Source organism: Theobroma cacao, chromosome 2 (genome assembly GCF_000208745.1).
Source record: "Theobroma cacao cultivar B97-61/B2 chromosome 2, Criollo_cocoa_genome_V2, whole genome shotgun sequence".
In the NCBI taxonomy this organism is placed as follows: Eukaryota; Viridiplantae; Streptophyta; class Magnoliopsida; order Malvales; family Malvaceae; genus Theobroma; species Theobroma cacao.
In genome coordinates, this window is record NC_030851.1 from 6,568,895 (window position 1) to 6,589,379 (window position 20,485).

Consider the following 20,485-nt stretch of genomic DNA (forward strand, 5'->3'; position numbering starts at 1 on the left):
GCATGCATGCGCAAAGTGGACAAGTATGTAATGCGTTTCTGTGTTCTCAGGTGAGTATGCTAAATACTCCTTGAAGAAAGGGTCGTTTTTAGGTGCAACCTAAATTGAAGTAGTTTGTTAAGGATCAACGTTGGAAGCTGGTAAATCGGTTAGAACAATAAATTGCAGAATGTGAATGAAAATGTGTTTCCAATTTGCTGCTGCTATCCAGTTACTAAAAGATGTTGCTGAAAATGGTGGGTCAATCACTGTCCTGGAATCTATGGCTCCTGAGGGAATGGGAATCTGAATCTACTGGAATGATTTATCGATGTTTCTCGACATAGCATTCAAGCGCAGAATCGAAGTTCAAGTGTAAAAACCTCCAACTCCACGCTTTGAATTTCATCTTCAATCTTTTTGAAAGGAAAACCATGCTTTGCTGGCGGATAATGTTGAAGCTGAACAGCTTCTACAAGATCTTATGGAAACTATGCTTTTGGAAGTTTCCATGGTAAATCTTTCCTCCGTGGGTGAACGTTAATCAATGACTGCAATTTAATCTTATAGGTCAGATGGTCTTTATTAATTGACCTTACAACAAGGTCAAAAATGATGACCTTACTGCATAATTTGCCTTCCTCCAAGCTTTTCAAAATCTTAAAAATTATTACAATGTTTATAAATTTTGACAAATATCACAAAATTGCACTCCAAAAGAAATGAAACTGATAAAACAGATCACCTCATAAGGTAATACGCATATATTAGATTTTAGAATTTGCTCACAAAGCGCAATGTTCCATGTAGGTGCAAAATCATTGGAATCCGTATACAAACATTTCTTTCTGACAAAGCTCATCATTTCGTAATATCTTCACATACAGAGACATATCTGGCACTGAATTTCATATGAATTTCAAATGCATTCATTATATAGTTGCATGCTCATTTTTCACTGTCAAGCCCCTTCAAGTTTAATGCTTGAATATGGGAAAACACTCCAAATAGAAAATATCCTCATTTATTTGGTAATACTAGCAAAGTAGCACGCTCAACACGCACACGAAAAAAAAAAAAACAAACAGAAGCATTAACTTTCATCCCCTGACTATAACAATGGCAGAAAGGCTCCACAAATGGTTACTGAGTTCAAAACTGCTTCCACACAACATCTGTGTGGGGTATTCTCTGAAATTTCTGATAAAATTGATACATTCCTGATTCCTGAATCATACGATACAAGTGCTCCAGAAGGCAACACAAGTACACAACATATCTTAATTTATAAACTGGATGTGGTTTCAAATAATATCCAGATAATTTTTTAAAATAATCTTGATTTTCTGATACTGTAGTCCAAGGACTAACATATAAGAATTAAGAACACTCATTTCTGGTTGTTCTTATCTGATGAATTTGAATTTTGAGAGTATTTTTTGAGCCATTTCTGCTTGTTCTTCTCAGATGCATTCTGATTTTCAGTGAATTCTGTTAGCCCTTGTCGCAATGCTCCGAGATTAACTCCATTGCTGACATATATGCTTGTCACACCCATCTTAGAGACCTGCCATTGTCATTAAAAATTCTGTTAAGTACGTGAAATAAGCACAATCCTAATCTAGCCCTTTCCAATAACCGTAAAAAAGAAAGGGTAGTTAAGGTTTTTACAACCACACAGCACAAAGTACAAGATCCAAATATCCAACTCAATGAAAGACCATTGACAGGCAAGCAACCATGTAATAAAAGACTTAAGGTAAAGGAGGAGGTATGAAAGGCCATACTTACAGCTTGTATGTTCCTGTTCTCATCATCAAAAAAGAGCATCGAGTTGAAGGGAATCCCCGTCCGTGAATGAATTCTCTGGAAATGATCCGTCTTGTGTGTCCAGCTAGAAAAAATCTCCTGAATCATCCAAAGAAGAATAATTGAATGTGGTAGCAACAGAAAGGATGATTTACTGTTCATTATTACAGGTCTTTGCTATAAAAAATGTGTTCACAAAACCCCAAACCAAGTTATTAATAGGCAAGAAAAACTCAACTTGAGTATGACCAACTGATTCTAAATAAGCTCCATTCTAGACCCATTAATATCACAGAGAAAGTACATTATAAGAAAGGACACCATGAATATTGAGTAGGTTAGCTTATGAGGTGTAATGACCACTACTAAAGGAAAAATCTGCTGAAAGAAATAATTCTTATATTATTATTAAATAGAAGTAGACAAATAGAATAATCTTTTAGCTACATCACGTCATTCTACATGCTTGTAAATACTGCTGCTCAAAACCCTAGCTGTTTCTAAAGAATTAAACCTGCAAGATTCTTCAAGAAAGAAAATATACTAGCAGTAAAAGGGATTCTAACTGGCTCACCTTGGTAACAAACATAGGCTTGATGCTCAATTTGTCAAGAAATGTGTTTGCGATATCTGCAGTAGGAGACCTTGAGGCAATAGCTAGATCAATCCCCTTTTCCTTGAGTGCAGATAATATGCCTTTAGCATGGGGGTACAAAGATGGCATTTCACGTTTGGAGCGACATTCACTGAAAATTAACCACATGAACTAAGCATTAGCAGGAAAATATGATGAGCCAAACTACTACACAAAAAAACAAAATGGCATTTCATGCCTGGGTAAGAAAGATACAAAGCCAGGCACAGATACTAAGGTCACTGCTCCAGGCAGTCATACTAGTTATAGAAATACTACGTAAAAGATGAAATCTCAAGATTATTCTATGTTCTAAGAATTGGTAAATAGTGATAAAGTGTGGTATATATTTTGCAACATGACAATGTCAACTATTTGTCGATTTCAACCAAAAGAAATGTGAAAAAAGACTTTTTTTTAACAACCAGTAAATGCAGGAAGATACAAATATAGAATTCCTTTGTCAGCTCAACATGTATAACCATTATCAACCCTGATCAAGTGATTATAATACATAACAATTAAAATTAAAGTCAAAGAAAGCATAATTACTAGTAAAATGGAAAAAATTTCATTTGAATATTTGTGGATATTCATTTGAACACGTTAATTCTTACAAATTGCTCACAAATTTATAACAAAAAGAAGAAAGAAAGAAATTCCAGAGTGTAAAAAAGTAGAAAGAAAGAAACCAGTAGAAAGGCCAAAGAGTGTAATCAAGATCGAAAACGACCAAACGAGGAAGGACTTGGAACATCCCAATAATCCGCATGGCCTCCTCTTTCACTTTCTCTTCTCCCATCCTTTGGCTTCTCTCTGTCTCTCCGTGTTCTGAAATTATGGCAAACGAAGACAAGAGAGAGAGACCTTGGAGAGTCGAGAGCGGCTGGCTGGCTGGGGGTTGAATTGATAAATGTTCCTTTTTACTCGTCTGTCCGATGAGGAATGAAAGGCCGCCCTTTTGTAAAATTTGGCGCTGGAGATTTTTGGCCACTTTTTTGGATAATTGGACTTTTTTCCCCTCTTTTAAGAAAAAAAAAAAACTCACAATGCAGGTGGCTTCTGTTCCTTTTCTTTCGATTAGTGACCATTGCAATTTCTGATGTAGTAACTTTGTGGGGGTAATTTTGCATTTGTGACTATTGTTTTCATATCCTAAAGTAATTTCTTAAAAGTCATTACACATAAAAATCATGTTTCAGATGATTATTACGAAAAGAGTTAAAAGATTTTATGTTTATTTTATTTTATAAATTTTAAGTTTATATTTTTATAATTAAAAAAAATATATTTGAATTTTACTTTTTAAACAAAAAAATCATACATTAGTCAATAAATTAAATACTCGACTGTAATTTTAAATTTACAAGTCATGGTTTTTACTTTTTAATTGTTCACCCCTAAACCAAACCTAAATGGCATATAACCGTAGAACAACTGATTTTGCAACTTGCCGGAAAATCTAGAATTTTCAACATACGGAAACAAGTAGCCTGCCTTTGAAGTTGGAACCTGCGGTCTGAAACTTACGTCGCAAGTTGCAGCCATAACAAAGGTAATCGGATAACAATTTCTCAAGGGTTTCCACTTGCCAAAAACTAGTATACCTTTTTACAATTTCCAATAAGTTGGCACTGGAAACATTCTAAAGTTTAAAACCCTCCCCTTTCCTTTTTTACATCTGGACAGAAAGTTTAATTGCCCTTCCAACCACATTTATGCTTCTAATAACACTATTCACAATGCAACTCTTTCGACAGGCTTCATGTCAGTGCCTTCCTAGGCCGAGAAGTACATACCTACCTTCAAAACTTTTGTGATTGGCGGCTCATCCCCTTCCTGTACATGATCTCTTTCGCATGTTACTTGCTTTAAGATCAGCTTTTCCAGTCAAATCTGCTTCTTGATGGGATAGAGCAGAAATGTCCCTCTGAAAGGATGAAGGGGAACATGTACTCTCAATGTCATCGTGCATACCACTTGACCCTAGTGAATCTTCAACAATACAATCAGAGTAACCTTCATTTGGGGTTGAGGGAGATTCAGGTTCATCAGTTTTCCTATGTTGGGAAGATACCTCAAACTCTGGAAGATGTTGATCATCTTCTAGCCTTATCTCTGATGAATCACTATGCTTGTCAAAAGCGGAATCCTCGATATGCAATGGCATCTGTTGGTTCCATGATGTCCTCAATACTCTAATATCTTTGCAAGGATATCGCATGAATAAGCGAGGTTCACTTACCAGTCCAGCAACTTGCTGACCATCTAGATCTGAGGGTGAATCAGCAACAATTTCTTCACTCGTCTCCTCTATTTCCTGTTTCAAGCAGAAAAAGTGAAACTATTTCAGACCAAAATTCTCAATAAACAAGAAAATTATACTACTTTCTTTATACATGTCACGACTCATGTGCGCCAACCAAAATTCAACCTCCCTCCCACTCACTCTCCTTGCTAATAGAATCTCGTTGGCAATGTCGATGTAAACTCACATAATCTTATTTAGTAAAATTTAACGATGTGAAACCAACAGAAGTAAATAGAATGAAGTGAGGGAAAGTCAAGACCTCTATTTCCAGCACAAGCAGCCCCACCAGAAAGGAGCTGCAGGACTTGACACAATTCAAATGAACCCAAAGGAATGAGAGGATACCTCACATATACCTAATCTTTGTTTAGGTAAGTACACATTGAGGTTTACAAAGGCAACATTGTTATTTATTTGGCCAGAAATATAATAGCATTAGAATGACCACTAACTTAATGGATATTGGATAAGTCCGAGAATGCTCAATCTCGTTGGAAACATTCCTTTCATTTGGTGGAAGAAAACATGGTTACATAACAATGACAAACAGTTAGAGAATCAACTTATATTTTCTACTGTAAAATTTCCACAGATGCATCAAAGAGAGAGACAAGGTGATTCACACCTTACCTATATTTCATTAGCAAATTGATCTTATATCATGCTTTAAGCTTATTGGCATAAAGAAACAAAAGATTACCTCTATAGCTGACATGGCATTTCTTTGACTAAGTGTATTGATCTGTTGATAATTTCCATGGGAGAGCAATCCCCCAGAAATTCCAACCTCATAACACTCAAGAATTTCCAATCCTGAATCTTTACAGCCTTGTATTGGAAGAGATGCAGCAGAGAATGAAAAATTCTCAGACCCTTGCTTAATATCGGAATTTAAGGAATGGCCATGGCCATGACATGTTTTTCTTGAACTGCCAATCTGCTCAAAAAATTGTACTCCAGTTTCTTGCTTCCTTCCACTGGGTAAGAGGGAGGAAGCACACTTAAAAATGCTATCAGCTGACGTGGAACTACAAGATTGCTCATCCAGGATTTCATAAATTAATTTCTGGATATGAGAGCGTTTCGAAGAAGCATCGGCAGGTGGAAACCATTTCATATTAAGCTGAATAAAGGTCAGAGATAATATCAGAAAAGGTGAAAAATACATTTGTAAATCTGATCTACATTTTTCATATTAAAAAGAAAAATGTTCCTTTTTTTTGGAAGTTTAAGTTCCACATGATAAACAGGTGACCTACAAGTAAGATAGGACAGAAAATAGGCTAAGTAAGAGGATCATATTCTCAAGTTCATACTAGAAACCAAGTTACCAGTCGATCAATAACCAACAACCATTAATTATTTTCCAAGTCATTCGCAATAGAAGTACTAGATGACCAGCAAGTTGAGACTACCAAGCAGTAATAACAAGTAAAATGGTAACATCACAAACAACACTATACTTCTTGCCACAAGAATAACCTTATACAAATTTTGAGTCTTTTAGAAAGCAATAACAGTTACTTACAAAGTTGGAGAATCTCGTTATCTTAAAAGGGTTAAAGTTACTTGGTGCTTGCAGAAGAAAGAGTTCCACATAATGCAGCAAGAAAAGGCCACAGTCAAATGAATTTTCCTGTTGTGGCAGCTGAATTGTACAAAAGAAGAGTTAAAAAATACCCATCAATCAGTTTTGTGAATATGAACGGATGCTTCCTAATAATACCAGCTGACACAACATACCAATTGACACTACAGAATAAACAAGGCTATGCTCCAACAAATTCTTTATGTGCTTTTCCTCAGCCTCAATTCCCCAATAAAACTAAGCCATGTGCTGAAATTTTTTAAAATTGGCCCCGAAACAACTTTCTATCGATGAGTCAGCAATTCAAACACATGGATTCCTTTTTTTTTTGGTGGGGAACTTAATGAAAGGGAGATAAAGAGGAGCAATACCTCTAGGGGAACAAACTGTATATGTAAAAATTTTGAAGGAACATCATCTGTTGCCTCTCTATGCCTCTCCTTCCACTCTTCAGATAAGTAACTGTCATCTCATAACAATGAAGTGAGGGAAACAATAAACAAGAGTAGGATCTTTTAAAAGCTGAGAAATGACTATTTCAAACAGAGCAGAGAATTTTAAGATAGACAGCTCCTTCTTAAAATAACATATGCCAAATCATTTATCAACAATTTCAGCTCTTTCTGTATTTCTTTATTCTAATACTTTAACTGATAGACAAACAGTTATTGGGTAATGTATAACAGTTAAGGGTATCCCCATTAGGCCAAATCTGCAGAAGGCCAGAATTCGAAGCTATATGGTTCCTGTCTTTATAGGTTTAAAACCCAGCATAATCCTCACACCTTCAGCTCTACCATAATTAGCAACAATCTTTTGCAAATTTAATACTAAAATCATAAATTTCATAAAATGTTATGCAAGGATTTTTTCTTTTCTCATTTCTTTTTTCTTCTACTTATAACTTATGTCAGGACCTCAAAACCAAGACCAATTCTCATCCTACTTTCCGCAAGAGATTGTGGGAAAAAGGCCATTGGTGTAAGAGGTGGCATCTGAAAAACTAGATTAAAGGACATGAGGATAAACATTCCAATGGTCATCTGAGGTATAAAGAAAATGGGCTTCGACTCTTTGAAGACAAAGGAATGGTATAGTAAGGAATTTTGGGAACATACATCATGGCTAGGTAAGTTTAATGGTGCCTAGAGAAACTTGTCCACTAGAGCAGCCTTGCAACAAACTGGGGAGAAAGGTAGTAAAAAAAATAACACCTAAGTAACTATAACTTTGAGTATCGTGTTTAGTCAGGCTTCACTAAAGGATTGTTCCTAATGCCACTAACATTGCTTCCTCTACCCAACTTAGAAGGAGCAGCAAACTTAAAGCAGCTATAGTGTGCCTTTAATGACAACACCAATTATTTGCTGACCATCACAAACTTATCCTTTGGTTAATTCAGAGCATCTAATTTTCCAATATTTGTGCAGTAAATAATTAAAGCCATCATGAGGAGAATACATGGTAATTTGTATATCAGACCAACTTCCAGTGTATTTAGAATACAACAGAATAAAATATAATTTCCTCACGAACTCCTTTTCATAGTCACAAGGTAATTAAAAATTAAAAGTCAATGGGGTAATTCTGGATTGGAGCAATAGTTGTCATTCATCAATCATATGTTTTAGACCTTAACAACTGTCTAATAAGTTAATGACAGAATGATAGGTGTGCTATTCTTTTCCTTTCAGACAATTAGAGAAAGAGAGGAGGAAAAAGGTATTTAAATTGCACATTGGAAGAATGCACGCTCAAAGAAATTCAAAGAGGTTGACCAGGTATGGACGTAGTTGTAAAAGTTCATAATTATTTTCCAATATTGTAATTCATGATGTTTCACTTACAATCCTGTGAACATATTTAGCTCAAATAAGCAAGAAAGATCAGAAAATAAGCATAAAACTCGGATGAACATACAGAAAAGACAAGAAAGCCCCCAAAAGGTTTTCTCTGTCTTAAATTGCAAAAAGGAAAAAAATAATAATAATAGCATAGTAACTACTTATGAGTGTAATCACAAAAATTACCTCTGAAAAAGATTTTTGAGGCCTCTATGACTTCCTCTAATTGAATCCATGTGCAATATGCAAGGGACTTTAAGTAATTTTTCAGTTTCATCATCTGCAAGACAACTGAAAGAAAAAGGTAAATGTGGAGATAATCATGGTTGCCACAATAAGCTTAAACCACTCCATTAAGATCTTGCCTTTGAAATTGGCCACTTCACCAGGATGACAGATGACAATCAAACTCCAATGAAAACTGTCATGAAGATATGTTCATAACTCATATCAGAGAGCTATACAAAAGATTGCTCTCTGCTGCCACAGGAAAAACAGACAGAGTTTATCACCTGTAGTTTACAGGAATGAAAATGTAATCCTTCTCAAAGATATCCACCTTCCTTGTCCATTTACGAACACGTTGAAATGCTGCCTTGGCTTGACAAGCACGAGATAAACATTTATCCAGATCAGCAAGCTTGCGAATGAAGAAACTATTAAAAAAGTGAAACCTCTGTTGTTCCTCAGGTTGAATTTTATTCTTCAAATAGCTGTCAATGAATCAGAACCGCACATCAGCTCTTTTAAATCAGGAAATAGGACCACCCCAGAAAATAATGCAACAGTTTGGGATTATAAACTGAACCTAGGGAAAGTTTGTCAACAACTCCCACAAGGCACTTAGATATTTATCATGATTATGGTGCTTTATCAGAGACTAAAATTTCCATCCTTAATTTAATCTATTGTATAAGCCCAGATCACCATTTTGAAATGCCAAAGTTCTTGAGATGAAAGACATATGAATGCTGCTCCAAAAATGTCAAAGAACTACATAGGGTGCATCAAGAAGACATGATGATCATTACAACAAGAGATTCCTAGATATATACACTACATATGACAATGCAACTTTTAGAATAGCTATAAAGATGTTTCTAATCCCATCACTGTATTTCCTATAAGTATTATCATATATTAATTCTTAAGGTTAAACTAAAACTAGAATGAACAAGATCTAAAAAAAAATGAAAAAAAAAAAAGGCTAACATTCAGGGAATGAAGAAGAAAACAAAGAACAAGGAATATATATTTCAAGCTCACTTACTTAATATAGAAGTCAATGATGGTATCATTGATGAAAGTCTCTGGCTGTAGAAGTTCAACATCTCTCTTGCTAATTGAAACAGCATCAGGATCACCTTTTGGATAGATAACTTCTTTAAAACATTCATGAAAACTGAACAAAAAATCAGTTAGATGTATCAATTGTAGATTGACAAAAAAAAAGTGATTAATAAAAAAAATCACAATGAAAGGTTTAAGATACTAAAACTAAATTCGAGCCATGTGTGTGCGTGTGTGCAAGAAGAAGAAGGTCTTATAAAAGAATGACCTGCATCACATGCAATTACCAATAATGATACTAGAAGGTTACCTCCCACTACATTCTACGCTCAAACCATATTAAAATTTTGGAAATAGCACTTTCAAATGGGAATATATCTTGATGCTTCTTGAAATTGCATAAAAATAAGCAGGGCTGCAACATACCATAGCCATAGTCTAGCGAAAAGAAAAACAATGGTAAAGGCATTTACTGAGGTATTGTGCTTCTGATATAAAGCTTCTATCTTTATATTTTTTTGGTTTCAGGAAGGAGGGGAGGTTCAAAAACCCAAATCTATTCAACAAAAAATTAAATGGAGCTTGTACCCCAAAAAGGCAAATGATAAAGGGCATTCATTAATCATCAAACAATAATGAAACAATTAGTATCAGAGATTCTGTATTAACTGGCAACAAATATGAAAATAACATAAGGCTTTGAAAAAGAACCTGCTATGCTGTCCCATGAAGACATTTTCTGCATTGTCACTGCAGGGAATGGTTAAATCTACTCAATTAAACCAAAAAAAAAAAAATTCCCTTATCTATTCAAACATTAATAGGAAGTCACACTAGGACAAAGGACTAATACACAAAGCCAAAAGACACTGACAAGAGCAACAATCCAACAAAAAAGTATATGCAAACCAAATAATATATACAAGGTCACCATTTTCCTCATTAAAAGGGAAGAGAAAGAGAAAGAGAGAGAAAATACATATGTAATTGGAAAAAGTTCCTTTATATCCCAACACAAGATAACCCCATCTCTTTGTACATCTACATTGAAAAAACTGATAATAACTTGATAAGAAACTAAGTCAGTAGAAAACTTACTCTGAAATAGTGTTCCACATATCCTTGTATTTCAGACTCAATGATTTGATTGCTTCCTGCCTTTCAGACCAACATGGATCATAAACTACAAACTCCAACAACTCAATGGCTGCAGCAATTAAGAATATCTTAGTTCAAAAGTATTATTTGATGCGAAAGAACAATCAATAAATGAGATCAGAGCTTCCCCTAAAACAATTCCTATTGGAAACAAAGAAACTGATGGCAAACAATTTCTTAGAGATGGCACGCAAAAAGATTAGTGCAGGTACAAGGTTATAAGGCAAGCAGACACAGGGTGATACTTTGAAAGTGGTCATATTTCTGCCCATATATTTTGATCAGAGTTCATATACTCTCTCTAAGAACATGAAACTTCATGCTACACCAAACACATAGCTCAATGCAAGTAATTTTTAAAAATTCACAAACCTGAAGTTTCATTTGCATTTGCAACCCTTTTAGAACTCTTTGATTGTAGAACAAGATTAATAATGGCTGTTTGAACCTAGATCCAGCAGTATAAGAAGCTCAAAGATTATCTCTTCAGAGTATATCTTCAAAAAGTTTAAAGGAAAAATAAAAAGAACAGCTCACACAACTCACCGTCTCATACCATTTTGCATCAATACTGATGATATCACCAACAGTCCGTTCAAAACTAAATTTTTTCCTGGTCCCATTTACAGTCAAGCCCTCAAACTTGAGGGAGGTTTCTGAAAAAGTTAACTGACACCCTGTGCAATTTGTACCTCTATACAGCATTAAATCAGGGGAAATGACAACTTTCACATTTTCTGTTTCCTGCAAGTTAAAAATAAATAAAAGGGCCTATTAGCATAAAAAATAAGCACAATGTGTGAATAAGACTTTTAAAAAAAAAAACAACTGAATCTAGTAAACAAATATAAACTAATACAATCTTAATCCAAAACATAAAAAAGAAGAAAATAATAGCCATATTAACGATTGAGTTAACTACATGCATCCATGTATCGAATAAATTTCTGAGGCATTCTGAAGCCCAAAAATTAAAAAAATTTCAATGCAGGAGATACCATAGTAGCCTAAAAAATGCTATCTGTATGTGTACATATACGTACATAATTGCTACATATTTTCCAAATATTTTTACTAAACAACTAACCTTATGCACATGAACCAATCAACAATTGGTTAGATTAGTTTCATAACATCCCTCTAAACAGCCATCAAAAGCAAAATTCCTTAGTTAATGATACAAAGGAGGGTACTATACGTACAATTGCATGTCCATCAGAACCATGAACTGAAAGTTGCTCCTCTGGAGAATCTGAGAAAAGCAGAATGCTGTATATATCACAAGCCCATACTTCACACTTGAGGCATCATAACTTACGAAGCAAAATTTAAAAGGATAAGGAAAAAACCTTCACACTCTACATGAGAAGAAGCAAAAGCTGATGAAGAACTCATTTCTATCCTGCCATCATCATCCGAAATTATAGCAACTTGCCCATTCTGCAGTCATTTTTATTGAACAATTACTGGGAGGGTTCAAAACCTAAATATGGTTTTCTTGCAAGCATATCAGTATGAGAAAAATAGCTTCATAAATCACATAGAGAATAAACCAGAGTGCTGTTTAAATATCTGCTGCAGTCTGAAGCATATTACACAATTGATTTTTTTGTTCTCAAGATTTTAGGGATAGACACCAGTATACCTCATAGTTTGTAGAAAAAGACTGCAAAGAAGTATCCAAGTCAAAAATCTCCTCGTGCCTCATGTTCACAGGATAGTACGCAGGAATTATGCATTGCTGACCTGTAACAATAGCACTAGTGTCTCCAAATTTATATCTACTGCCCTTTTGTGCAGTCTTGCTCACTTGCACTTCTACAAAGTTACATGAAGGACATTAAAAACTTTAAAACTGATAACGAAGATGTACAGTGATGCCATATACCTTTAACATCAACGTCAATTGGTCCATCGATATTTTTCATTTCCTGAGTCTTGCGACATTGCAAAACTATAAATGGAGACGAAAGAAAGATAATGTTACAAATACAGTATTGCACGAGTAATTCAACGATGAATAATAACTCTATTTTTTTTCATTCACACCTTTCTAAATATACCATATATTTCTCTTACTCTCATATATTTGAATTCCATGTACCTTATCACTTATAATTCACCTATGCCTAAACAGCATCAATAAGGACTAAATGTATAAAAGCTAACAAAAGAAAAAATTATGAAAACCTAAAGTAATTACTAAATATGTCATGATAATGCACATAAGCATTGTCATGGCAGTCACAGTGAAAACAGCGAATGGAAGAACAACAACAAAATATGGCCATAGCATAAGTCTCTAAAGATCCACAATTCAACCCTCAATAACCGGGAAATAGATGCCCAATGCAAACAAGCAAGAAAAGCATCAAAAGTGATGGAAGTTGCCATTAATAAAATATAAAATGCAAAATAGGGAAACTACAAATGTGCAGATATCAACAAGAGGTCATAATAATTAGAGAAAAATAGCTTCTGCATTCGAAGAACCATGATTGAACATTTACATATCATAAAATAAGCCATGGATACATGTAAAAAAAACTCTAAGCCATAAAACAAGGATCTAAGAAGGAAAGAAACACTGAGAAAAAGGAATGTCACCAAAATGTTGTGTGATAATACGTGTGCCCAAAAACCAACTCAACATCAAATATAGGGCAAAAAAATGATGCAAAGGCATAAAGAAACAAAGGAAATGAAAAAAAAAATAGCACTAACAATAACAACCCACATTGATGTTCTGTAACTTCAGCGTCGAGTTCAATTGGTCCAGTGTTGATTTCCTTTTGCTTAGTCCTGCTGCCATCTGCAAGTAGAGAACAAGAAGATAGAAAATGATTCACCAGCAGTATATTACACAAGAAAGCATGGATAAAAGTGCAAAATGACGCTTGAGCCTAATTAAACCTACTCATACATTCCACGTCAAGATCAATTGCTCTGTTGCTAATTTCATTTTGCTGGGGAACTGCAAAGGAAAGAAAAAATTTATTAAATAAACATACACGTAAAGATTACATAGAACAGCATAAATACACAATTTAAAGGCAGTTAACAAAGAAGTGAACAGGAGACCCATACAAATGAAATGGATCCGTAGAGTATAAGCTAAATGAATGCATTAGTTTATAGTGTGTTTGTTAACCAGGAAATGTAAAAGGAAAAATTATGGGTCAAATGTTTCTTTTCCCCTTTCATATGCCACAGTTTCTTTTCCACCTATTTTCATCAAACAATAAGAATCACATTAAACAACATAGAAACAAAATAACTAAAAAAAAAGAAACCAAAGAAGTTAAGACATTCAATAGGGGAAAAAGAGATCAAAGTAGAATAAAGCAAACGACCACATTTTTTTCACTTCTTCTAACTTCCCTAGCACGTAGATATATCAGAATTCATATACATTACATTTTCGCGCCCTTTCTCGGCCACCAAACAGGGTAATCACCAATGATTGAAATCGACGGATAAAAGAGAGAGGAAGAGAGATAGAGAGTTACAGCACTGAAGAAATGTGTATACGTTGACAGGAGAAGGTGCGTTGCGGCATTTTTTAGGGTTCTTAAACCTGCCGAGAATCTCCGCGGACTCCCTCTCAAGTCTCTCGTCCTCGTCGGCGAAGTCAAACACATCAAACCGGCTGCTCCTTTTACTCGCCCCTCGACTCATCGTCACTCCGCTCTTCAACTTAAAAAATCAAATCACTTGGAAACGGAAAATGATGTTTTTGGGAAAATGATACTTCGTATTACACTACTACGACTCTTACTATTCCTGTATGGGGTGTAATAACTCCCTTCCACGAGAAGGAACAAACCAAAGGGTCGAAACGAGAAGAATTTCGAAAAGACCGGTTTAGTGGGACCCATTCGTCGGACGTAGACGCTAACGTTCTCTTTCGCACGTGTACTCTGCTTGCGTCCAGGGCCCTTTTAAATCATCCCGGGCTTGGCTCCTGAGTCTTTAATTCTTAGCCCAGTGGAATCCACAACTTCTTCTTCCTTTGGCCCAGATAAGTTTATGATCATGGGACTGGTTTTGTTATTAGTAGAATTTGATTTGACAAGTTTTACTAATTACGGCTTAGCACCTATACATGTTATCAGTAATGTCTGTTCAAAATTAAATCTCGTAACTGTTTTTTTGTTTATAATTTTATGTTAAAAATTTGACCATTTCATTTGACTTGTAATACTTTTTTATTGATATGTTTACATGATACTGTCTGAAAAGTTTATTGAAATTTTTTTTATATAAAGTTATAAATTATTATTATTTTAAAAATTATGGGAAAAAATATACTCTCCATTTCTATGGGTGTTTCTAAGCCTTAATTTTCTTCCATGTGCCCCCATTGGTCTGTAGCAAATGATTCTATACTTTAGCATTAGGTTTCTCAAGGATTCTACTAATATCAGTGGAGGGCTTCTCTCCCCCAGCTTCCACCAAATTGAATGTATAAGATCAACTCATGGCAAGAATTCTCAATATGCAAGATACATCAAGGCGTATCCTTACTCCTGTCAAGAAAGTCTTTTATCTTCATGCAATTCCATGCAACATTATAGAGGCAAAAACAATATTCAGAGACTAGGATGCCTGCCCGACAAAAGTTAGAATTCAGATGTGGAGAAGAAGCATGCGAAATTTCATGATTTGCAATAAGAAAAATGTTATAGACATATCTTGCGGACCTATCATTATTCAGGTCAATAACGAAAATGTTAAAGCAGCTAGAACAAAGAAAATTATATGGAAATGTAGTTCAAGTTCTTCATCTAAAACATCTGATCAGACATAAAGAAAGGAAAGTTAAGTCCTCTGCTGATGAGAGCAACAGGTTTGAAACAAAATTTATTCTTCAGCCGCACTGGCAGCGCTGAGGTCCACAGATAAATCAAGAGCCTGTTACAACATGGAAAAATGACAAGTGAATCAACCATTTTGCAAAAGAGATTGAAGAGGAGATATGGTGCTACAAAATGCAATAAGATGAAAGTCAAAAACATTGCATAATGAACTGCTACCTTCCCAGTAATCTTGCTGTACATCTCGATCACATCAGTCACGGTGGTTTCAAAGTGCGTTGTTGGATCATAACTCTGCAAGAAATTCAAAACTTTAATCGGGAGCATTGAGTTCTGAGGATAAAGGTATGAATCCAACGTAGTGAAAGCAATGATTCATTTGATAAAGATGCTACGATCGGAGAAAGAAATTGATGTCTGAGCTGGTTAACTCGGAAGTCTGATTCATTCCTACAATATCAGTAGGAAAAGTTGCCTTGGATACTTTCAATTCAATTTTTTCTCCAAAGAATATGTAGAGTATTAGAGATGCAGAAGTGTCCTTACAGCAGATATGAAGCAGTTGTCGGCTCCATGGTTGTTAGTGGGGACATATCTGTCGTAAGTGTCATAGAATATTTCATCTACTGGTCCCAGTAGGTCAATGCCAGGCTTCAACTCTACCTCAGGGTTGTCTGTCTCTGCTTCTGTTGAAACAAAAGCAATGAATTTTCCCTTGGGAGCTACATTATGAGCATATGAACAACAAAAGAGGTACCTGCAGTTCCAACAATAAACCCTAGAAGTTATCAGAGATCCAGGAATTATAACACTTGTTTGTTTGTTGAACTTCTATTTTTCCATACAGTCTTATGAACCTAAAAGTGAATGATTAACTTAAAAAAATTAAATTATTCTTGATCACTCAGTACTGAGTTTTTCTTGCCGTAAGTATCATTCTCTCATTACCACTAGAAGTCATTGAAGAGCATTACTTCCCACTGAAGCACAAAAAACATCTCGCCAACATTCCCATAATGCTTTGCCTTTTACTTTGGCTATCAAGATTCCAAGAAGGCTTCAATAAAATTTCTTAGAAGAAACTGAAGCTAAGGAATATCTTTACAATGAACAAAAAGACGCAATGGGTAAAGGTAAAACTGTGACAACAGCATATGTTCAAAGGAAAACATAATAATGTAGCAAAGAAAGTTAGCAGCATACATGTCTGATTTACGACCAAGTTGCTTCTGAGGCAGAATAACCTGGGCTGAGTGGGAATCATTGGTATCAGGAATAGGATGGCTCATTATGCATATAGCACGGGCAACTTTTCCAACCTTCTGAACCTGTTCCATTGAAAAAGAGTCAATATAATTAGTATTATGAGGATGCATATTTGTCCATAGAAGGAGAGGCATGGTTTCTTCGGAGGTTACCTTATCAGGCAAATAAGATGGATCACAAACAACTTTCTTGCACTTAGCAGTCTCTCCTTCAGAAGTCACACCAATAGCTTTCCCATCACCATCAAACTCTACCTGCAATCCAAATACAAAACCTTTATAAAAAATTCACAAGAGAAACACAAAGACACCCCCTTATTCAGTTCCCTTTGTACGTGCCAATTTATGACCTAGTAAAAGGCATTAAGCACTTTGATGTCCCCAAAAATTCGGATCCCAACGTGTCCAGATGGAAGCAGAGAAACAAAATAATTCAATTTATGCTGTACAGAAGCTCATTTGTTTACTTTGATTCTTTATATACATATATAAGTAATCGAAATGGCAAGAATTAGTGTTGATAATTAATCCCTGTAAGTCCCTTTCTTAGATATTTGCTACCACTGCCAATTTGGTATTACCACTAATTTGCTGGAAAAATGCTACTAGGTATAACAAGTTTTACAAATGTGATGTGGTAACCAAAGTGAAAATTAAACAAAATACAAATGCAAAAGGCACATGTCACATTCGAGTTTAATTTGCATTTGTGTGCTTCAGGCACGGAGCAAAGCACTAACAAGTTCTAAGGTTTACAGTTAAGCAAGCAAAAGAACATAAACCCAACCCAAAACAAAGCAGAATTAGTTCTAAAACCAGTTTGAAGAACCAATCATCAGATATTACACTACAAGCTAGCTATCTTTGAAGTATGTTCAAAATGACAAAGGGATGCACGAGGGGGAAATGAAGGATTAAATTTCAAAAAGCATCAAGTATAATGGAGAATATGATGTCAAGCCTCAAATTATAAGGATAATCACCATATAGGGTTATAGGGTTATCAATTAAGGTTGATACCTGATATATGAGCATCTGAACACTAAAAGACTCAATGGCAAGCTTCAATACATTATTCTCAAGCATTCACCAAGTTGAGGACTAAGCATGAATTGTTTACTCATACTTTTCAGGAAACAAAGCAAATACATTCTGGCTCTCAAAATGTTCTGAGAGATTTACCTTACATTCTGGCTTGTTGAGCATGTACGTACCACCATAAACTGCACTTAATCGAGCAAATGCCTGCCAATAGAGACAAAATAAGATTTCAAACCAACAAAGGTTTCTATTCAATTAGAAACAAAAGTTCAGATAAAGACAAACCTGTGGCAATTCTCCTAGACCATACAATGGATATATATAAGGAGATCCTCCTTGAAACCGTGCCAAAGATTCTGCATAGAGCTTTACAAAACAAAAGCAGAAATACTATGAAAAAAAATTATAAAAAAGGTATGTGAGGCCACTGAAGAGAAAGATCAAGGAGAATATATTTAAAAAAGAGAAAAAAAAAATGCCCAAGCAAAAACTTTAATTGTTTCTTCCAACCAGTGTCACCCAACGTGCAGCTTAAGAATCAACCATTGCCTGTATAACAACGAAGAATATGATAGAAAACAAGATGGTACCTTCATTCTCTTAACAAAATCCAAAGCTGGCTGATCCAAGTAACTATCATCAATGTGGAGTGCCAAGGCATGACCAATAAAGTCAATTGTATCATCTTCCAGCCCATACTTTCTATATTGCAAAAACTAGCAAGCATTAACACCAGTAAACAGTAACTAATACAAGCTAAGGGATAGGAAAATCAGAGTAATTAATGATCATGAGCTTCTAGAAAGTAAACACCCTTTCTCAAAAGGGAAAAGAAAATCCTAATCACAAACTTCCTTGCAAAAAACAGTGAAAAGAAACCAAAGGTCACAAAAAAATCAAAACTAAAATATTTTCCCTTTTCGTGTAAGAGACAAGCTGGTGAATCCGGTAAATGTTCTTAGCATTTATGAAGAAAGTTTAATCTACAAGTCTAAATGCATATATTTTTATTCATTTTATAGTCAATGTAAGTGCTAGAGCAAGCTTTAGAGAGATAAAAGGGATGAGATACAGACGAGATAAGTTCTCTCGCTGTTACTTTATTCAGGTCAAGTCCTTCATGAGATTTTGGATCATTGTCTTCATAGTCTTGGACATAAATGAAGAACTTTCTAGCACGGCGCTTCTCAAACAGTCCCATCAATGGTGATTTCAGTGCTTCAACATCAGTTGCTGGAACTTTGTAGATCTAAAGGTAATGATAATTGCTTTAAGTTGTTGTAGGTGATCATAGAACAATGTTTAGAAACAAATTATAAGAAAAACCACAACATTCTTACTTTTCCCTTGTTGTACACAAAACTACCATCCACAGCCTTGAAGTTAAGATACTTGGTAACATCTGTATGGATGAGAATACGGACCAGACCACCATTGGCCATCATGAACTGTGAAAACAAATTATGTAAGCATTCATCATAAAAATGACTAGCACAAAGATGGCATGTTCATTGGTAAATAGTTTGTCACTGCACATTTTAAACACAACATGTCCAAAACAAAGAAAAAGAAATTGCTGAATTTGTAACTAATCCATATATATAACATAGTCGTAACCTTAGAAACCTAAGTGCAACCTAAAACCAAGCATCCAACAGATAATTAAGTACTGAAAACTAGAAAATAACATAGCTCAATTCGGTTACTCGTTAGTAATAAAGAGTTCAGAAGAAAAGGTTGTTGCATGCCTTGGGAATCATGTCAACATTAAATTCCCTGCTTGCGCCCAGCTGTTCTGGAGGCTTATCATCTCCCCTGAAACGTTTCCAAAGCTAAACAGCAGAAAGACAAAATTTAGAAAATGGCCAAGGAAAATGTCAGATATATTGCAAATAGGAATGTTTCTATAGAAAGATTGAAAAGCAAAAAGTCCATCATTTTATCAAAGAAGACTAACCTGCATAAGATTAAGTGAAGTCGACTCTCCACCGTAGTAGTCGTTTCTGTCCATGTGCAACACCTGTTTTAGATGCAGATTTACAGAATAGGTAATTAATACAGAATTGATAAGATTTTAACCTAACATCGAAAGCCACTTCCTCTACCACCTTAACCAACAGTCAAAAACTAATCCCCCTCAATCAATATTATTTCCCATATATCTAAATATTGAAGTACTGCTTCCAAAAGAGAAAAAGAAAAAATAAAAGCAAAAAATGCTGAGTCCTACGATGCCGATAAAGAAAACCCAGAAATGAAAAAACTCCCAAAGCCCACATTTCACGTTGGTTTGAAACATCAAAACATGGAAATTAAACAAAGAAACAACAGGGATGAACAAGGGACGTACTTTGAGTCCATCAACGGAGAGAAGACCGCTGAGAATGCATTCCTTAAGGCCGGTCCCTAGGACTATCACATCGTACTCTTCATCCATGGCTGATCCTCACGAGTCTTTTCTAAGATTTCAATCTTACTTTTTTATGTTTTTCTTTCTTTTTCCCGTGAGAGAAAGAGAGAACGAATGGGAAGTGAACTGAAAAGAAGAGAGAGAGAGCTTGGGTTTTTGTGTGCTTTCAGTTTGGAACCGGTCCTTAGCGGGAAGTAACGAGACTAACGCTTTCGGAAAGTACTAAATTCACGCTATTTCATGCGCGTGGGATCCATGGAGCAGTTCTAGAATGACACGTGGATGGGCATCCCCAGGTTTTGTGTAGGCGTTCAAAGTTGGAGAGAGTGGACCTCGCTC

At 35.3% G+C, this 20,485-nt stretch overlaps 3 protein-coding genes across 6 annotated transcripts; all 3 read right to left on the reverse strand.

Moving 5' to 3' along the window:
• On the reverse strand, window positions 986-3,458 carry LOC18608206 (magnesium-dependent phosphatase 1). Of its 2 annotated transcripts, XM_007042775.2 has the most exons (5): window positions 3,115-3,458; window positions 2,363-2,534; window positions 1,771-1,887; window positions 1,351-1,546; window positions 986-1,206 (listed from the first exon to the last, which is right to left on the reverse strand). In XM_007042775.2, the coding sequence occupies exons 1-4, from the start codon at window positions 3,222-3,224 to the stop codon at window positions 1,370-1,372; spliced, it is 576 nt and encodes a 191-aa protein (XP_007042837.1). In that variant the 5' UTR covers window positions 3,225-3,458; the 3' UTR covers window positions 986-1,206; window positions 1,351-1,369. The 2 variants fall into 2 exon arrangements, with proteins under 2 accessions (XP_007042837.1, XP_017970938.1); XM_018115449.1 differs by having other exon boundaries at window positions 988-1,546.
• On the reverse strand, window positions 3,961-14,391 carry LOC18608207 (probable ubiquitin-like-specific protease 2A). Of its 3 annotated transcripts, XM_018115448.1 has the most exons (20): window positions 14,123-14,391; window positions 13,531-13,587; window positions 13,351-13,425; window positions 12,502-12,567; window positions 12,259-12,431; window positions 11,963-12,053; window positions 11,816-11,865; window positions 11,160-11,357; window positions 10,986-11,061; window positions 10,554-10,662; window positions 10,167-10,205; window positions 9,436-9,567; window positions 8,678-8,878; window positions 8,531-8,586; window positions 8,352-8,445; window positions 6,693-6,783; window positions 6,262-6,381; window positions 5,434-5,856; window positions 4,668-4,742; window positions 3,961-4,592 (listed from the first exon to the last, which is right to left on the reverse strand). In XM_018115448.1, the coding sequence occupies exons 1-20, from the start codon at window positions 14,289-14,291 to the stop codon at window positions 4,251-4,253; spliced, it is 2,637 nt and encodes an 878-aa protein (XP_017970937.1). In that variant the 5' UTR covers window positions 14,292-14,391; the 3' UTR covers window positions 3,961-4,250. The 3 variants fall into 3 exon arrangements, with proteins under 3 accessions (XP_017970937.1, XP_017970936.1, XP_017970935.1); XM_018115447.1 differs by having other exon boundaries at window positions 3,961-4,742; window positions 13,537-13,587; XM_018115446.1 differs by having other exon boundaries at window positions 3,961-4,742.
• LOC18608208 (guanosine nucleotide diphosphate dissociation inhibitor At5g09550) lies at window positions 15,250-20,275 on the reverse strand. Its single transcript, XM_007042780.2, has 13 exons — window positions 20,087-20,275; window positions 19,694-19,756; window positions 19,485-19,568; window positions 19,077-19,184; window positions 18,813-18,985; window positions 18,327-18,438; window positions 18,022-18,102; window positions 17,878-17,940; window positions 16,849-16,950; window positions 16,634-16,758; window positions 15,977-16,187; window positions 15,650-15,724; window positions 15,250-15,527 (listed from the first exon to the last, which is right to left on the reverse strand). The coding sequence occupies exons 1-13, from the start codon at window positions 20,171-20,173 to the stop codon at window positions 15,477-15,479; spliced, it is 1,335 nt and encodes a 444-aa protein (XP_007042842.2). The 5' UTR covers window positions 20,174-20,275; the 3' UTR covers window positions 15,250-15,476.

What these genes read in the sequence shown, in the direction of transcription:
- LOC18608206 (XM_007042775.2), bottom strand. Translation starts at nt 3,224, where the DNA reads ATGGGAGAAGAGAAAGTGAAAGAGGAGGCCATGCGGATTATTGGGATG. An exon ending in ACTCTTTGGCCTTTCTACTG is followed by an intron (nt 2,535 to 3,114) that starts GTTTCTTTCTTT and finishes GTTAATTTTCAG; the next exon opens with TGAATGTCGCTCCAAACGTG. An exon ending in AGCCTATGTTTGTTACCAAG is followed by an intron (nt 1,888 to 2,362) that starts GTGAGCCAGTTA and finishes TGGATGATTCAG; the next exon opens with GAGATTTTTTCTAGCTGGAC.
- LOC18608207 (XM_018115446.1), bottom strand. Translation starts at nt 14,291, where the DNA reads ATGAGTCGAGGGGCGAGTAAAAGGAGCAGCCGGTTTGATGTGTTTGAC. An exon ending in CTCAAAAATCTTTTTCAGAG is followed by an intron (nt 6,784 to 8,351) that starts GTAATTTTTGTG and finishes ATGAGATGACAG; the next exon opens with TTACTTATCTGAAGAGTGGA. An exon ending in TACAGTTTGTTCCCCTAGAG is followed by an intron (nt 6,382 to 6,692) that starts GTATTGCTCCTC and finishes TGTACAATTCAG; the next exon opens with CTGCCACAACAGGAAAATTC.
- LOC18608208 (XM_007042780.2), bottom strand. Translation starts at nt 20,173, where the DNA reads ATGGATGAAGAGTACGATGTGATAGTCCTAGGGACCGGCCTTAAGGAA. An exon ending in ACAGCGAGAGAACTTATCTC is followed by an intron (nt 18,439 to 18,812) that starts GTCTGTATCTCA and finishes TTTGCAATATAG; the next exon opens with AAAGTATGGGCTGGAAGATG. An exon ending in TCAACAAGCCAGAATGTAAG is followed by an intron (nt 16,951 to 17,877) that starts GTAAATCTCTCA and finishes TTTGGATTGCAG; the next exon opens with GTAGAGTTTGATGGTGATGG.